Below are 15,166 nucleotides of genomic sequence, written 5' to 3'. Positions count from 1 at the left end.
CACCCCACCCACACCCACACTCCCATTCTCTCTCTCCCCCTCTCTCTCTCTCTTCCCCTCTCAGTGCACTTGGGGATTTTTGACGATAACTGTGTGCTAAATTTATCATCTGAGACAGAGGGGGAGAGTGGGTCCGTGTGTCAGCGGTTGGAAAAGTTTTTTGCGATGAGGGCATGAGGTTGAGAAAGTGTTCTTGACAAAGACGGAGGGAAGAGAGAGAGAGAGAGAGAGAAAGGAGAGAGGGAGGGACGAGTGAGTGAGTCAACAGATGGCATTCTGTGCTCAACACGTTCCCTCCCTGAAATAGGTGTCCATTCCTTCCCTCTCTCCAGTAGTCCCCCATCTTATTCCCCCTCTTTCTGCATGTTTTCAAAATTATGTTTGAATATCAATTTAGGTTTCCCGTGATGCCTGGTACATGACACATTTCTCGCATTAACATAAACATCCTCACACTCCTCATGGAATGGGACATTAAGTACCATGCTGACAAGATAATTACAAAATGGCGTCATTGGCACAACTGCTTTTCCGGCCCCCAATTGGCTCTCATCCTCTAGTCGGTGTGGTCTCATCGCTGTTTCCTCTCATTCAACACATCTCATCCTCCAGAGACCTGGTGGAAATACAAGTTCAAGTATGTGATTTTTGTCGTTTTTTTCACCTAGTACAAGTGTCTTGGATGTTGTAGGAGAAATATTTTCTAAAATATTTTATTTTTTATTGAATGTGCCTTGTATTGGAGGTTTCAGCAAAGTAGAGACAGTATGCCTGTCTGTCTATATTTCTATCTATCTATCTATCTATCACTCTCTTTCTCCCCCCCTCTCTCTCTTCACATTTGCATGTCTGACCATCTGACCTGCACCCCACAACTGAAGAGGCCCAATAATCAGGGACCATGGGACAGGCACAGCTGTCACTCACCTCATTAAGTCCAAAGGGGAGTCTGGGTGGTGTCCGTTTTCAGGGCACCTTGGGTGACCTTGATGATCATTCCTGGTGAGTCGGGGGGTGGGGCAAGTAGCTTAGCGAGGTCCCCTCAATGACCTTTAATAAGAATATCAGTTAAAAATATGTTGGCAACTCATGGGAATTGAGGCATGAGCTGTTAAGATGCTCTTCCTGTAATACAACAGTGTTCACTGAGTACTGTAAAGCTAAAGGGAGTTTGTTTTGGTGCATATACTTTGTGGGACATGTATTCATTGTCAGATAATAGTCCAGTAACAGTATATGTATTTACTATTCATAATCTATACTATTCAGCATCAACAATAAAAAAACTACATTTCTTCACAGTTGTCCACCAAAACTGTTTAATCCTTCCTGTAACACTCTGCAGTCCAGTCAGTCCCTTGTTGTACTATTAGAGCACACAAACCACTCCGTTCCTGCCTTATCTGTTCTCTGATTGTCTGAATTCAGCCTAGTAACTCAGTGCCTTCCCCCGCAAGGCCTGTCATCGACCTGCACTGTGTACAAGCACAAGCATGTGTCTATTCTACAGGGAAGAGAGAGAGACAGAGAAATAAGCCATATTTATTCATTAACCACCACGATTGAATTACTCACTATTAATGACGGTCAATGACTATTAGATCTGCAAACCATCATACAGTTATCGTGATACATTGTAGGTATGGTATGAGGGAGAAAGAAAAATAATAGAGTGACCTTTATATACTGTATACAGAGACTGTATTGACCGATGGTTGTTGACATTTGAAATATGAAATGCAAGTGCCGTAGATGCCTGTGTTCAAGAGTGTGATTCTGAGAGAGAGAGAGAGAGAGAGAGAGAGAGAGAGAGAGAGAGAGAGCGAGAGAGAGAGCGAGGGAGAGAGAATGTGGTTGTCTGCTGCAGTACCAGGGAACATTCTCGCAGACTCAGGAATAAAGTAAAACAGCTTTAATCAGGGTAGACAATAATGGTCAGGGCACAGCAGAATAGGGCAAAACAGGTAAAAAGAATCATGGTTGAGTCCAGGCACCAAATCAGAAACCAAAACAGGGTACAGTGGATCAAGCAGGTGGAAGTCAAAGGACAGGCTGAGGTTGATGCTGAGAGATCAGGAAGTGGGGGGGGGTAAACAGAGGCAGGTAAACAGAGGCCAGAACAACCCGAAACAAACATGAAAGTAGGGTGCAAGACGAACTAGAACACAACAACAAAACAGGCAGGCGTACCTGCCACACTAACAACTAGCCAATGAGAAGCAGGTGAAACAATTACCAGAGATGAAGTAAAGTACATATATGCAGAGACATGTAACAAGGAGAAAGAGAAACCATGGAAAGGAACAGAAACACAGAGAACACATATAAGTGGGGAAACAGGGAAAATAACTAAAACAGAGACACGGGATGTGACAAGGAAAACATGAAACGGAACATGGAACTAAAAAATACATAAAACAGGGAGATCAGAATGTGGTACGAATGAGGGACAGAGGCACAGGATGTGACAAACATGGTAGCAGCCATTTTAATGCCAAGGCTTTGGCTCAGACATTAAGCTGCAGTCAGTAACACAGGAAATCACAGACAGCAGGATGGAAAACTGCAGGGGCAGATACAATCAGGGGGTAATTACCCTCAAACAGCACTCTCACTCGTACCTTTGTTCTTATACTGCCTTCCCCTCTCAGCCCCGCACATCAAATGAGATTAGATCAGATCCGATGCAGACCCATTTTGATTTAGCTGCAACTGTTCTTTCTTTAGTTAGGCATGAAAGAGCTGAAAGAGTGCTTTTAACAGAAACCATATGATAGAGAGCTTCTGCAGAGAGAGGACAGACCCTGAGCAAGACAGAGAGACAAACGAGCTTGGGATTACAACTTTTCCGTTCCACCCGACTTTAAATAAAACGAGTCACACAGAGAGGCAGAATATCTCAGAAAAGCCTTTTGGGGGGACCCACCACCCCCGCCTACTTTCCGGGCAGATACACAAATACCCCCCAATGACAGGCCAGTCCCCCTCTCTCCCGGTTGCCGTGCGATATGTAAACTGTCCAGCATCACTGCCCCTTGCTCTGGTTCACTGTTACTTCTATTTATATCTCTTAACAGAGCACACAGTTGCACTGTGGGATATGGGCGCACTGCAAACACCAACATTTCCATTCAGTTTTCATTTAGTCTCATTACAAGACTAAATCACATTTTATTGCATTGTACCGTCATACTTACAGACAGCCATTTATAATTTATGAGTATACGTTTATGAACTGCAATAAATCTACACCTTAAAAGGCCCCACGGGCTGTTATGTTAAAATGATTCATATTTGTATTATGCTTCACATATATCTAAATGCAGCTGGAAATGAATTAATGCCCATATAATATTACTTTTTTTATACAAATGGAAGTATGTCCAACCCAACATTTTTATGCAATATGAAATAACTTTAATATAACGTAATGCAAGAGGTAAAAATGGAAGGGTGACGAACGCGAAGGGTTGGGAATCCTGCATGCAGACAGTAAATGGTATTTGAGTAGTTATTCATTGGGGTGAGGATGTGACATTCAACACATGGGCTGTAACATTAATCACACTTACCCTGCTGCTGACTCAACAGTCCCTCCTCACAGGAGTAAATCTGCCTCTGACAAACATTACAGTACATTATAGGTATTTGGCAGACGCTCTTAACCAGAGCGACGTACAACAAAGTGCATATACCCATAACCAGGGACAAGTGCGCTGAAAGACCCTAGAGGGAAGTACAGTTTCAAGTGCTAAGAATACAAAAAGGCCTTGTAGATTAATCTAAACTTTCCCTAAATCTAAACACCCTAAACTTTCCATAGCATTGCTTTTCATGGGGTATCATTGTTTCAGTTATAATCCATAAAATAAACATTTCTTTTTAAAAAGAACTTGAAGTGCTGCTTGCATTGGTTCCCTGTCAGTATGCTAACACTAATATTATTATTTATTATTGTAGCTTTTTTTTAACTTTCTTACAGTGACAACAAAATATCCAGAATATGAAGACCAAAATAACTATAATAAGCATGCTGAACATATTAAATATATTTCATCGATTCTGTGTTCCCTACAGCAAGACTCAAAAGTAAATATTTATTCAATATATTCAATAAACACCCAGGGATCACTTTATTAGGTATACCTGAATGCCAGCTTGTAAATGCAAATATTTAATCAGCCAATCATGCAGCAGCAACTAAATGCATGAAAGCATGCAGACATGGTTAAGAGGTTCAGCTTTTTATTTTTTTCACACCAAAATTTCTGAATGGGAAAGTAATGTGATCTAAGTGACTTTGGCCATGGAATGATTGCTGGTGCCAGACAGGGTGATTTGAGTATCTCAGAAACTGCTGATCTCCTGGGATGCACAACAGTCTTTGCAGAGAAAGGTGCAAAAAACAAAAAACATCCAGTGAGCAGCAGTTCTGCAGGCAGAAACCCACTGTTAATGAGAGAGGTCAGAGGAGAAGTACCAGACTGGTCAAAGCTGACAGGAAGGTGACAGTAATGCAAATAACCACACCCAGGTCTGTGTGGGTTTCCTCTGGGTTTCCTCCCACAGTCCAAAGACAAGCAGGTTTGGCAAATTAGCTCATTAGCTAACTCTGGCGCATTTACATTGATGTGGAAACTGAAAATGTTGATTAATGTGCATTGTTCCTGATAAGTAATATAGTGCTCCTAATAAAGTACTCAGTGAGTGTATATTTCAGTGTATTATATTCTTACAAAAAGGCTGCCATTACTTGTAGAGGGAGAGAAAGGTTATAAAACCCTGTGAGACATAATATAAAAGTATATGTGATTATCATATCTATTGAATATGCATATTACATGTAGAAAGGATCATCACCAAACAAGGTGGAAGCACAAATAAAATAACATAAATTATGGATTAGATATAGATAACATAAAATGAAAGAATATGCATTTGTATAATCTTAAAAATGTACCTATCAACATTATTTAATAAATAATTCTGTATATCCATACAAATGTGGTCAGAAAAGGATGGTGGCAAACAGAGGGGGGAGGGACTGTGGGTTGATACAGTTGATCGCTTTGCACGCTAGGAAAAACAACAATCAACATGACAGGCTGTGCCAAAAGCACAAAGCACTTGCTATGCTGATGCAGGCTTGCCGTCAACACAACACAAGAGGAATTCTGGGATATAAGCAATATAAGCAACACAGCATGTGTGCATGCATAAAGGAGGCAGTGGAAAATTCTCTGCCAGATTATCAGAGCTATACAGTTATGACGCAGGTTCCCTTGTGTGGCAAGAATACATAATTTCATGCACTGTTGGATGATTGACAGTTGTTTTTTTTTGTTGGTTTATTGTGCACCAAGTTTCATCAATCAGCAGATTAATTTATTTGAAACCTACCCATTGTTAGTGATAATCACCAACAATACACCACAAAAGAATGTGACAATTTAGGAGTTGCTACAAGATTTCTTCATAATAAGGATCGTGGAATCCTTTCTGAGAATTGGCAGATTGCCAATGATTATTGGTCAGTTTTTAATTTTTATAAACACCATGCTCCGCTATTTCCTTTTCACTTGTTGGGTACAATGCGGTACATTCACTCCTCAGCTGTCCCTCAGCCTGTCACTCTCACTGTTTGCGTCTGTTTCTGTTGACCATTTCCATCCCCTTACGCCATTCAAAAAGACTGTGTCTGTGACTGTGACTGTGTTAGCATAACATCACTAACATTCTCATTTACAAAATGGACAGCAGGATTTTGGCCAATTGATTACTTGGCATTCTGCCTGTGTTGACCCTTATCAGCTGTGTCTCCCCATCGCCCTTACTCTCTCTTTCCCTCTCTTTATCCCTTTCTCTTGCTGTATCAGCAGGGTGTGAATAAAATGCTTTTTTCAGGCAGGAAACAGACATAATTGAGCAGACTTGTTATCTTTGTTGCATGGTACTCTCCCTCCCACCAGCGAAGTCATTACGGAACCTTGATCAGGAACCCACAGCCTCTCTTCCCACCTCAACAGCGGATGGAAACACTTCATTATTTCAAAAGGTAATCAACAAACAGCAGACTATCCTGTTTCCTAAAATCAGACAGCTTGGTCATGTCAGTCCTGTTGCTGCTTTAACCTAATTTGTAGAGTTTTTAATTACGTGTAGAAAGAGATGTGAATCATATTCCTATCCTCACCTACAGTTTCATCTCTCAAGACAGGGTACCAGAGACCCTACACACATCAGTGTAACTGCAAAGATACATCTCAGGTAGTGTAGGTGTGCTGATGTGCAACTTGTTAAAGTGAAATCATGTGTTCTGGGTAAATGTATGCATATGTATCTGTATATGAGTATACACTCACTGAGCACTTTATTAGGTTGATCTTTACAAGAACTTGTTAATGCACATATTTAATCAGCCAATCATGTGGCAGCAACTAAATGCATAAAAGCAAGCAAACCAATAAGTCTAAAAATAAGTCTAATAAATTCCTAATAAAGTGCTCACTGAGTGAACATGTGTGAGATCAGTATTTTCATATCACATGGAAACCTTTTTATGAATGACACAGATCTGTAAATATTTGTGTTCTTTTAAACTGAACCAGTTGTAAACATGTATATGCTTGATTTAACTGAAAATGAAAACATTTCCACAAACAGAATAATATCAGATTAACAGATAATAGTTGACACTGAGTCTCTGTGTTTCACAAGCTTGGTTCAATATTATATACAGCTTGAAAATTAATGTTATTATATTTGCTGCATCCAGTGTTATGCAGTGTTAAGAGAGGAGTCCTGTGTCCTTACTATAGACAATTCTGACCTAGGTCAAATACATCATTGTTTTGGATTCAAGTACTTTTCTGTGCTTGATTGATCTTGCCTGGTGCAATTGAACCAACCACGGTGTGCACTTTCTGAGAGTATCACACAGCTTCCATTATTCCAGACAAGCTCAGTAAATCATAGAATCAAGTATTTGAATTCTTACACATTTGACCAGGTCTTCTGACATATTGTAAACACATCCTGCTTGCTGAAAGTTACAGTTACAGTTAGTAATTCTGATTGTTGAAGGCTATGGCTTGAAAATCTAAACTTTTTAATGTTTCTTTTTCTTATGATGTTAATTGTTTCCATTTCACTGAACACATCAAAATACATAAATACAATTTGTCATAAACCTAGACAATATATTATTTGGCATCAATACACTATCAGTCTAGATTGTATGTGATATTTCCTTTTCATTCATGAATGTTTTCCTATCATTTTCACTTTTTTATAATAAAGGCATGGCTACAATATTAAATAGCATTATACTTTCATACGCCATGTAATTCAGTGGATGCGTTCATATGCGATATTCAAAAAGGTCAACAAATTTCTAAAAGTTAAATAGGGAGTAACATCCCATTGGATGTGCCTTAGAATAGGCTGAGAAAATATTATTATTTCTGGCATCAATACGAAAAAGGGATAAATACAAACGCTGTATGGACTATGATCCTTATACACTTATTTATGTATTCAAACCCATTCTGACATCTAAAATGTCTAAGAGCCTAAAAGTAAAATTATACATATGAATGATATCCAGCGGCCAGCGTTCCACCAGTGTGAGCTCTGTCTATGGAGATGGCCACAGCTGGTTGGTCCCTTATGGTTGCCACTGGACATGAACTAAGGTTCAGATGAAGTTTAATTTACAGTTACACACATGATTTTAATATCACGAAATCTTGCTTAAATCTGCTTCAACATAAGCAATGCCCTCTTTAGCAGTAAAAACAATATGCAACACCGAGTAAGAACTAGCTCAACACATACACATACAGGAGGACGGTACATGGATTGTGCTTAAAATCCACTCTTTGTGCTGGTCGATCAGATCGATTTTTCAGTGCCTCTAAATTATTGTCCCAATAATTAAAGAATCAATATTCAGTGTTTGCTGATGATGTCGCAGCTACTTTAGCTCACACTGCAGGGCCAATTACCCAAGACAAAGACAGCATTCAGACTGACTCCACAAATGTCAGTTGGACAAAGAGATAGGTAGTCTGTCACCAGAGCAACAGCGAGTGGAACGGGACATTCAGTCAGCACAATCTGAGTCTTTTGTCCAATGTTTCTCAATCGATTCCCCTTTGAGTTAGCAAATCTAACATCTCTGTACATCTTATATTTCTTACAGATCACTGTTTAAGTAGGTCAAATTATGAATCCATTCTCCAAGCTGCTTCACCATATCAATATTCATGCTCATGACTGCTGTCTGTCCTGGTCCCACAGTGGTGGAATGACCTCCCGGTGGATGTCAGAACAGCAGAGTCTCTGACCTCCTTCAAGCGCAGACTGAAGACCCATCTCTTCAGGCTACACCTTTCCCTCCCCAACTCACAATCACCATGATTAGACTGTAATGGCACTTATGTATAAATATTGTTATTTGTATAAGTATTGTTGTTTTTATTGGCTGTTGTATTGTTGTATTCTAGCTGCCAACTGTGGTATGCTAGTTTGAAAGTTGATTGTACTCTTCAAGGGTTCTGATTTTCTGTATGTTTACACAAGGACTCGGAACTGTACTGTCCTCTCAGGTCCTCTTTGCACTTGTTCTTGTGTTCGATTTGCACTTTGTTGTACGTCGCTCTGGATAAGAGGGTCTGCTAAATGTCATGTAATGTAATGTAATGTAATGTAATATGGAGGGGACAGTCAGATGCTTTCCCAACCTGACCCCCTCATAGAATACCTCATGGCCATTTACGGTCTTGTGAGCTGATGCATTCACTGGGCAGAAGAAAAAAGAAGAAAGAGAAGACGTTACTCTAATTGTAAAAAACTTCATCCTCAGAGAGGGAGCCGCAGTCTGCTTGGCGAATAGTGTCGGAGGGAAAGGTCCTCCGCTCCTGCAGGGGGTGCTGTGCGTCTGGCTGCCAGGGGGAGCTGGCCGAGCAAGAGTGGGCCGGGGGTGGGAATGGAAGGGGGCTTGAGTCCCGGCTAACGTCCCGGTTGATGCTGTAGAGGCGCTGAGGCACGCCTACATCGTCCAATAGGATTTGAGAGAGAAAGAGGCCGTTGGGGTCTGAGAGAGAAGAAGAAACAGACAGCCGAGAAAACAAACTGTCAAATAACGGCAGAATAATGACAAATAAACAGCCCTGCTGTAAAATCCAGCTATGCCAGCTTCACCAGCTTGGAAATTGAGCTGGTCATGTCGGTCATAAGCTGGTCTAGCTGGTTATGAGCTGGTCAACCAGCTCGTGCTGGTAGCCTGACTGAACAAGTAGCAGATCAAACCTAGTCAAGCTTGGAGCTGGTCTACCAGCTGTTTCAAAACCAAGCTTGAGCTGTTTTTTTCAGCAGGAAGGAAACAGGACATAGGACAGAAGAAGGGATGAGACAGAGAGGAAGAAGAGGTCTGGTTACACTGCTAAGCCCCTCGAAAATGTCCAGTCCCAAGCCCTTTGACCCCCGGGCTTTGCTGCCCTGGTAGATGGCAGTCGAAGTAATGGACACACAATGTACAGGTAAGTCCCATCCACAAAGTGTTAGTGAGGGCATTGCACTTGTTCAGGCAGTTCACCCTTTTATCCACTCTCATTTCCTCAGAGACTCCCTGGGGAGTCCATTTGAGCTGCTGTCGCTTTGCATCATCTGGCCCAGGCATTACGAGCTGATTCACGCTCATGCAGACATATGGGCACAGAGTGAGCAGCAGGCATTAATAATGGATTACAGCTATGTAGACTGAGTGGGAAGCACTTTAATGCCCCCAATGGGCCCCTGTTTTTTCCATTTGTGTCGCAAAATTTCCCCCTTTTTTCATAAAACTCACATTATCGCAAATGGCCTGCTGTGTGGATCAGCATGTACTAAGTAGAGAGACATTTGGCTCAGTATTTCTTAGGTATGGGTGGCATATTGAAAGAGTCTGAAAACAACGATGACTAGAGTTTAGCTGTATATGGCATCAATGTGAAGTAGAAGATGGATTATTATGGTGATTGGTTCTTTATAGCTGTCAGTTGCAGGATGGGTTGGGATTGGTCCAGTGTTGGGGTTAGTCATTGCTGGGGTGAGTATCAGGGGGTTGAATCAGTGTTGGGGTTAGTACCTTGCAGAGGGACATAGGTTCCATTGGGTTCATCATGTAGTTCCTGGGGTGACCAGCTCATGGAGGCCTCAGCGAGGGCAAACTGTTCTGCTACTCCTGAGAAATGGAGAGACAGAGAGTGAGCGGACACAATAAATGTTAATACATGTACATACACACTTAGAGTACACTCAGTTTAATTAGCAATTTGGCTAATTCATGTGCCTTTCCATGCCCATCTAAAACCCCCGAAGGCTGACCTGCTGCAAAGCGCGCTGCCTTCACCTCTTCAGCCAAGTGGGAGTAGAGCTGCTCACCCTCCTGAAGCTCCGCCCCTGCCCCACCCCAGCCACTCCCGTCCCTCCTCCAGTCACACCCGGCCCCGCCCCCAGAGCTCCACCCCTTCCACTCGATGAGGTGCGCGACTCGACCCTGCGCCATGGCAGTGGGCTTGGTGATGTGTTCCTTTATGGTGGCCACCAAACCTGAGAGGGAGAGAGGGAGAGGCACCGTAAGAAAGGATGGAGGGAAAGAGGGCAGAAAAAGAAAAGGTTGGAGTAATGGAGGAATAATGGCCACCAAAAAAGGACCACAGTGGCTTTGTGCCATTGGATAGGGTGAGTTTAAAATCAGCCATGTACTTTAGGTCTGCAAAAAAGCATAAAAATGGGGTGGAAACTACCAGCTGTCCTCAATGACATATTTCTCTCTTCCAACTGCTAATTCTCCTCTCGTGCTTTGCAAGCTGCAGCCAGCGTCCCGGAGGTGACAAGGTCAGCTAAATGCACACACTGCCACTTTTTTTAGAAAAGAAAGCCAAGAGAAAAAGAACTAACTAAACTGCCATTACAATTAGCCGTGACTTCAATACCACTAATTGCCCACAGGGAGGCAGCTTAGAAGATTCCATTGTCTAAATTCCTCTTCCCTATCCCACCATTTCCCTAAGAAATTCACCCACATTTGCTCTTCTTATGTATTCAAATAGGAGCTGTTTGACTGACTCAGTAATTACACTGGCAGGAAGTAAAAGAGCTTTCATTAGCATTGACTGAAAAAGTGATAATGGCCTAAGAAAAAGCTTTCTGAACAGGCACTGGGAGCACAAGCAGAGAATGTGTGTGTGTGTGTGTGTGTGTGAGTGTGTGTGTGTGAGTACACATGTTTGTGTGTGTGAGTGTGCATGTGTGTGTGTGTGCATGTTTGTGTGAGTACGGATGTTTGTGTGTATGAGTGCACATGTGTGTGTAATAGGCATGCCTGCTTATGTGTATGCATTTGTGCATGTATCTGTGTGAATTTGCATGTTTGTGCATTTGTTGAAAACAATACTTAGGTGAGAAAGGAAAAATAGGTTCAAAAACTATTCAAATGCTACTTAGAAACATCTCTTCAATTCTTAATATCACTATTCAGAAAATACAAAAATAATCTTGTATAGCTCTCCGGAATGAAGGGAAGCAGGAAAGCAGAGTAAGGTCCACTTCCAGCAGTAATATCACCACCCAACCCCCCATCCGAGGACCGGTCTGGGGACCACCCAAGGACATAGACCTAATTTCAGCTTTTGAGGGACAACCAACAGGAAATGTTCTTTAGGATGTTTTTGGTAACAGATCGTACCACCCAATACGACATGATTATTTTGTGGGGAACCATGTTATGTTTCCCCAAAGTTTCCCCCTCAATTATATTTCTAAAGTAGTTCTGTAAAAATGAAACCTTCATATTACTTCCTTTGTCCAATTTTAATTTTTTTTTACCTTTTGTCAAAGTCATTTATTTTTTCTTATTAGTCAGTGAGTAACATTCATTTGACCAGTCATTGCCACTTTAAAATGCAATTCTAGTGGATATATTGCAGGATTTAGATTTAAATTGCTACAGCAACAGCCGAGGCAAAGAACCGCTCGAGCGCGGAGACTTGTGGAGTGAAAGAGTGAATTATAATAGAAAGAATTGATATTTTGATATCAATCAATTCGGCATGGTCTTGAGTCCAAGTCAGTGAGGAATGGAAAACATGGGATGTAGGGAGATGAGAGAGTGGGGCGGGACAGAGCGACAGTGTGAGCCTGTCAATCAGAGACTGTGCAATTACATCAACAACCGGCTGAAAAAAGCAGCCATATTCTCATACCATTAACCACTGAATACATATGAACACTAACCTAAGAATATTCTGTGTGGGTATGTGTGCCTGCGCATGGACTCACGTGTGTGAATGTATGAGCGAATGTGTACATGTGGGAATGTAAATCTCACCCATGAGAGAGGAGGTGGCCAGCTCCCCAATGCCGTAGCCACTGTCCCTCCTTTTGTCTGAGAGTGTCCTGCCAGACGGCTGGTAGCCACCCTGGACACATGGGCAGATATATAGAGACAGCAGAACAGACACATGTGTCTGAAGGATGAGAGACCATGCACAAACACAGACAGACACAGACATAAGCACGGACACACACACGCACATGCATACATACACTCAAGCAGTTCCCAACTGCCTACCATCAGTTAAAAAAGAGAATTAGCACACCATAGAAGCTGTGAGAAATACAATGGAAAAGTGATAATTATATAAATGTTTGAGTTTTATGACTCATTCCTGCATCTATTTTTACAACATGCTGCGCATACACAAACAATTGAAAACAATGTGCATGCAAAACTGTATGTACAATAATGCAATGTTAAAAATATAACTGTACTGAATTTTCCAACTGTTTTTATGTTACTATGTACAAAACTGTAAACAGTTTCAACAATATTTAGCAAATAACAGTTTATCATAGTGCTTTTACACGGTACTATTTATATAGAACACAGAAAAACAACACTCAACAAGTAAGTATAATAGCACTCAGCATGTCTCTCGGAAGGTATGTGCAAAACAGCCTATTACACTTTACAGCACTGAGCCATATGCATACACACATGCCAATGCAGGCAGGCATGCACACGCACACGCACACGCACACACACCCACACGCACATGCACACGCACACCCACACGCACACGCACACGCACACGCACATGCACATGCACACACACACGTACTTGCATACCGGAGAGGAAATCGAACGACATTACAGAATAATCTGGTGGCAATGCACCGCATTGCTACAAACTCAAAAATAATGTGCATTAGTTGACTTGTGTCGAAAACATACAGTTTTTGATAAATACACATCTGAGCTCAACAAGCTTTAATGCCTTCTGCTTTTATACTTCCACAGACACACGCAACAAACCTCAACAGAGGACTGTAGTACTGGCTCTGGCAGGTTGGGGGTGCTCTGGAGATATTCTGTGAAATAGACAAGCAACATTTTTGGGGGGGTTACTTTTGTCACCTGTTGCTCATTAGCATTCAAACCAGGGTTCTATGCAAAACACATGACAGAAACTCAAATTAATATATTCTGTGGTTGAAATCTTTCAAAATAAACATATAATTGAGCAAAGGAGGCAGTTCCATTTTTAAACTGCACCCCTAGTGTTGTAATTGCTTTGTAAGTCTGTTTTCATGCTGCGCTGTGACATTTCATTTTACTTACATTACTTTCAATTGCGCATGCAAATGAATGCTTCTCATCAGATTGAAAACTGACACGCAGAACATTCTACCTGAAATCTGACCTGACTCAAACCATGTCGGGAGAAAAATAACTGACATATATGATGAATATTAAATGTTCAATAATGATATGAATGCCCTCAGCCAACCTGATTGTGTCGTATTACATTTACCAGTATTATTCTGTATTATACAGTATATGGTGCCTCTGAAAAATAAATCTTGAGTGCACAATGAATTTGTTTGTGGTAGTGAACCTTCACGGGCTCACAACTCCAAAAACAAGGACTAAGAGCAGATGGGCTGGTGAAAGCACAGACAGACAGACACAGAAAGACAGACAGACAAACAGACAGCCAGGCAGAGACACTGACCTTTGTGACCTTTGCAGAGGCAGGTTCCCATGGTGAAGAGGCGGTGCTGGGGCAGGGCTGGGGGAGGCGGGGCAGTGGAAGTTATCTGTTGGTCGTCACCATGCTGACGACCAAGTGGGAATGAGAGAGAGAGGGAGCGAGGGACCCAGAGAGAGGGGTTGACAGAGAGTGGAGAGAGGGAGGCAGAGAGAGAGTAGAGAGAATGAGGGACCCAGAGAGAGGGGCTGACAGAGAGAGTGGAGAGAGGGAGGGAGAGAGAGTGGAGAGAGGGAGGGAGAGAGAATGAGGGACCCAGAGAGAGGGGCTGACAGAGAGTGTAGAGAGGGAGGGAGAGAGAGTGGAGAGAACGAGGGAGAGAGAGAGTGAGGGACCCAGAGAGAGGGGCTGACGGAGAGAGAGAGAGAGAGCGAGTGAGAGAGAGAGCTGGTTCACGCGTGTGACAGTCCCGCCTGTACACTCCCTGGCTTTGTCTGCCGAATCTGGGGCTGACGAACTATGAGAGAGGGAGAGGGAGGGAGAAAGAGAGAGGGAGAGAGAGAGGGAGAGGGGGAGAGAGAGAGGGTGGAGGAGGGGAGGGGGAGAAAGAGGGAGAAAGAGAGAAGGAGTGGGAATATTTGGCGAGAGAGAAAGTATCGAGCAAACTAGCATCTCCCTCTCCCACCTCTTAGCACCCCCACCTTGTCTCCTTCTCTTCCCTTGGGCATCCTCACCCTCTGAGTGCCAGAAGGCTTTTAACCCTCTCATTACAGCCATTCTATAACCACCCCTCAGACCTCGTGTCTGCAGGCAAACAAAGGTTTATGCATACCTGCTGCATTGTGACATGCACGCACACACACAGGTATGCGCATACATTTCAGTTCACAGATAATAAATATCACTGCATTTCAACCCCCCTAATATCCAACCTAAAGTCACACCCTCAGTTAATTCTGTGTAGAATGTGTTTTCACAACTTCACACATTCCTCATTTCTCACCTCTGTTCCATTGTATGCACGCTGATACCCAGCAACAGCTCCCCAGTGCTTCCGAATGCCGTGACAGCATAAGGTGCTGTGCTTATCTATAGTGTGCCACACTCACTGTAAATCCTCTACTGCCTGC

At 42.4% G+C, this 15,166-nt stretch overlaps 1 protein-coding gene across 3 annotated transcripts; it reads right to left on the bottom strand.

Annotated features, from left to right (window-relative positions):
- Positions 1 to 59: 59 nt before the first annotated feature.
- LOC133110412 (protein FAM131C-like) lies at positions 60 to 14,454 on the bottom strand. Of its 3 annotated transcripts, XR_009704850.1 has the most exons (9): positions 14,061 to 14,454; positions 13,361 to 13,416; positions 12,374 to 12,464; positions 10,369 to 10,593; positions 10,130 to 10,225; positions 8,840 to 9,097; positions 928 to 1,050; positions 503 to 616; positions 60 to 192 (listed from the first exon to the last, which is right to left on the bottom strand). XR_009704850.1 is itself a non-coding variant. In XM_061220492.1 (6 exons), exons 1-6 carry the CDS (start codon positions 14,089 to 14,091, stop codon positions 8,841 to 8,843), a joined length of 756 nt encoding a protein of 251 aa, XP_061076476.1. In that variant the 5' UTR covers positions 14,092 to 14,454; the 3' UTR covers positions 6,578 to 8,840. The 3 variants fall into 3 exon arrangements, 1 of the variants encoding a protein (XP_061076476.1); XR_009704849.1 differs by having other exon boundaries at positions 104 to 616; XM_061220492.1 differs by lacking the exons at positions 60 to 192; positions 503 to 616; positions 928 to 1,050 and having other exon boundaries at positions 6,578 to 9,097.
- Between the last annotated feature and the right edge of the window lie 712 nt (positions 14,455 to 15,166).

Source organism: Conger conger, chromosome 14 (genome assembly GCF_963514075.1).
Source record: "Conger conger chromosome 14, fConCon1.1, whole genome shotgun sequence".
Lineage (NCBI taxonomy): Eukaryota > Metazoa > Chordata > Actinopteri > Anguilliformes > Congridae > Conger > Conger conger.
This window is presented reverse-complemented; position numbering and strand designations above follow the sequence as displayed.

Excerpts from the sequence above, each read along its gene's own strand:
- LOC133110412 (XM_061220492.1), bottom strand. The coding sequence starts at position 14,091 with ATGGGAACCTGCCTCTGCAAAGGTCACAAAG. Across the intron at positions 13,417-14,060 it reads CCTCTGCAAAGGTCACAAAG|AATATCTCCAGAGCACCCCC; the intron begins GTCAGTGTCTCT and ends TCTATTTCACAG. Across the intron at positions 10,226-10,368 it reads GGCAGCGCGCTTTGCAGCAG|GAGTAGCAGAACAGTTTGCC; the intron begins GTCAGCCTTCGG and ends TCCATTTCTCAG.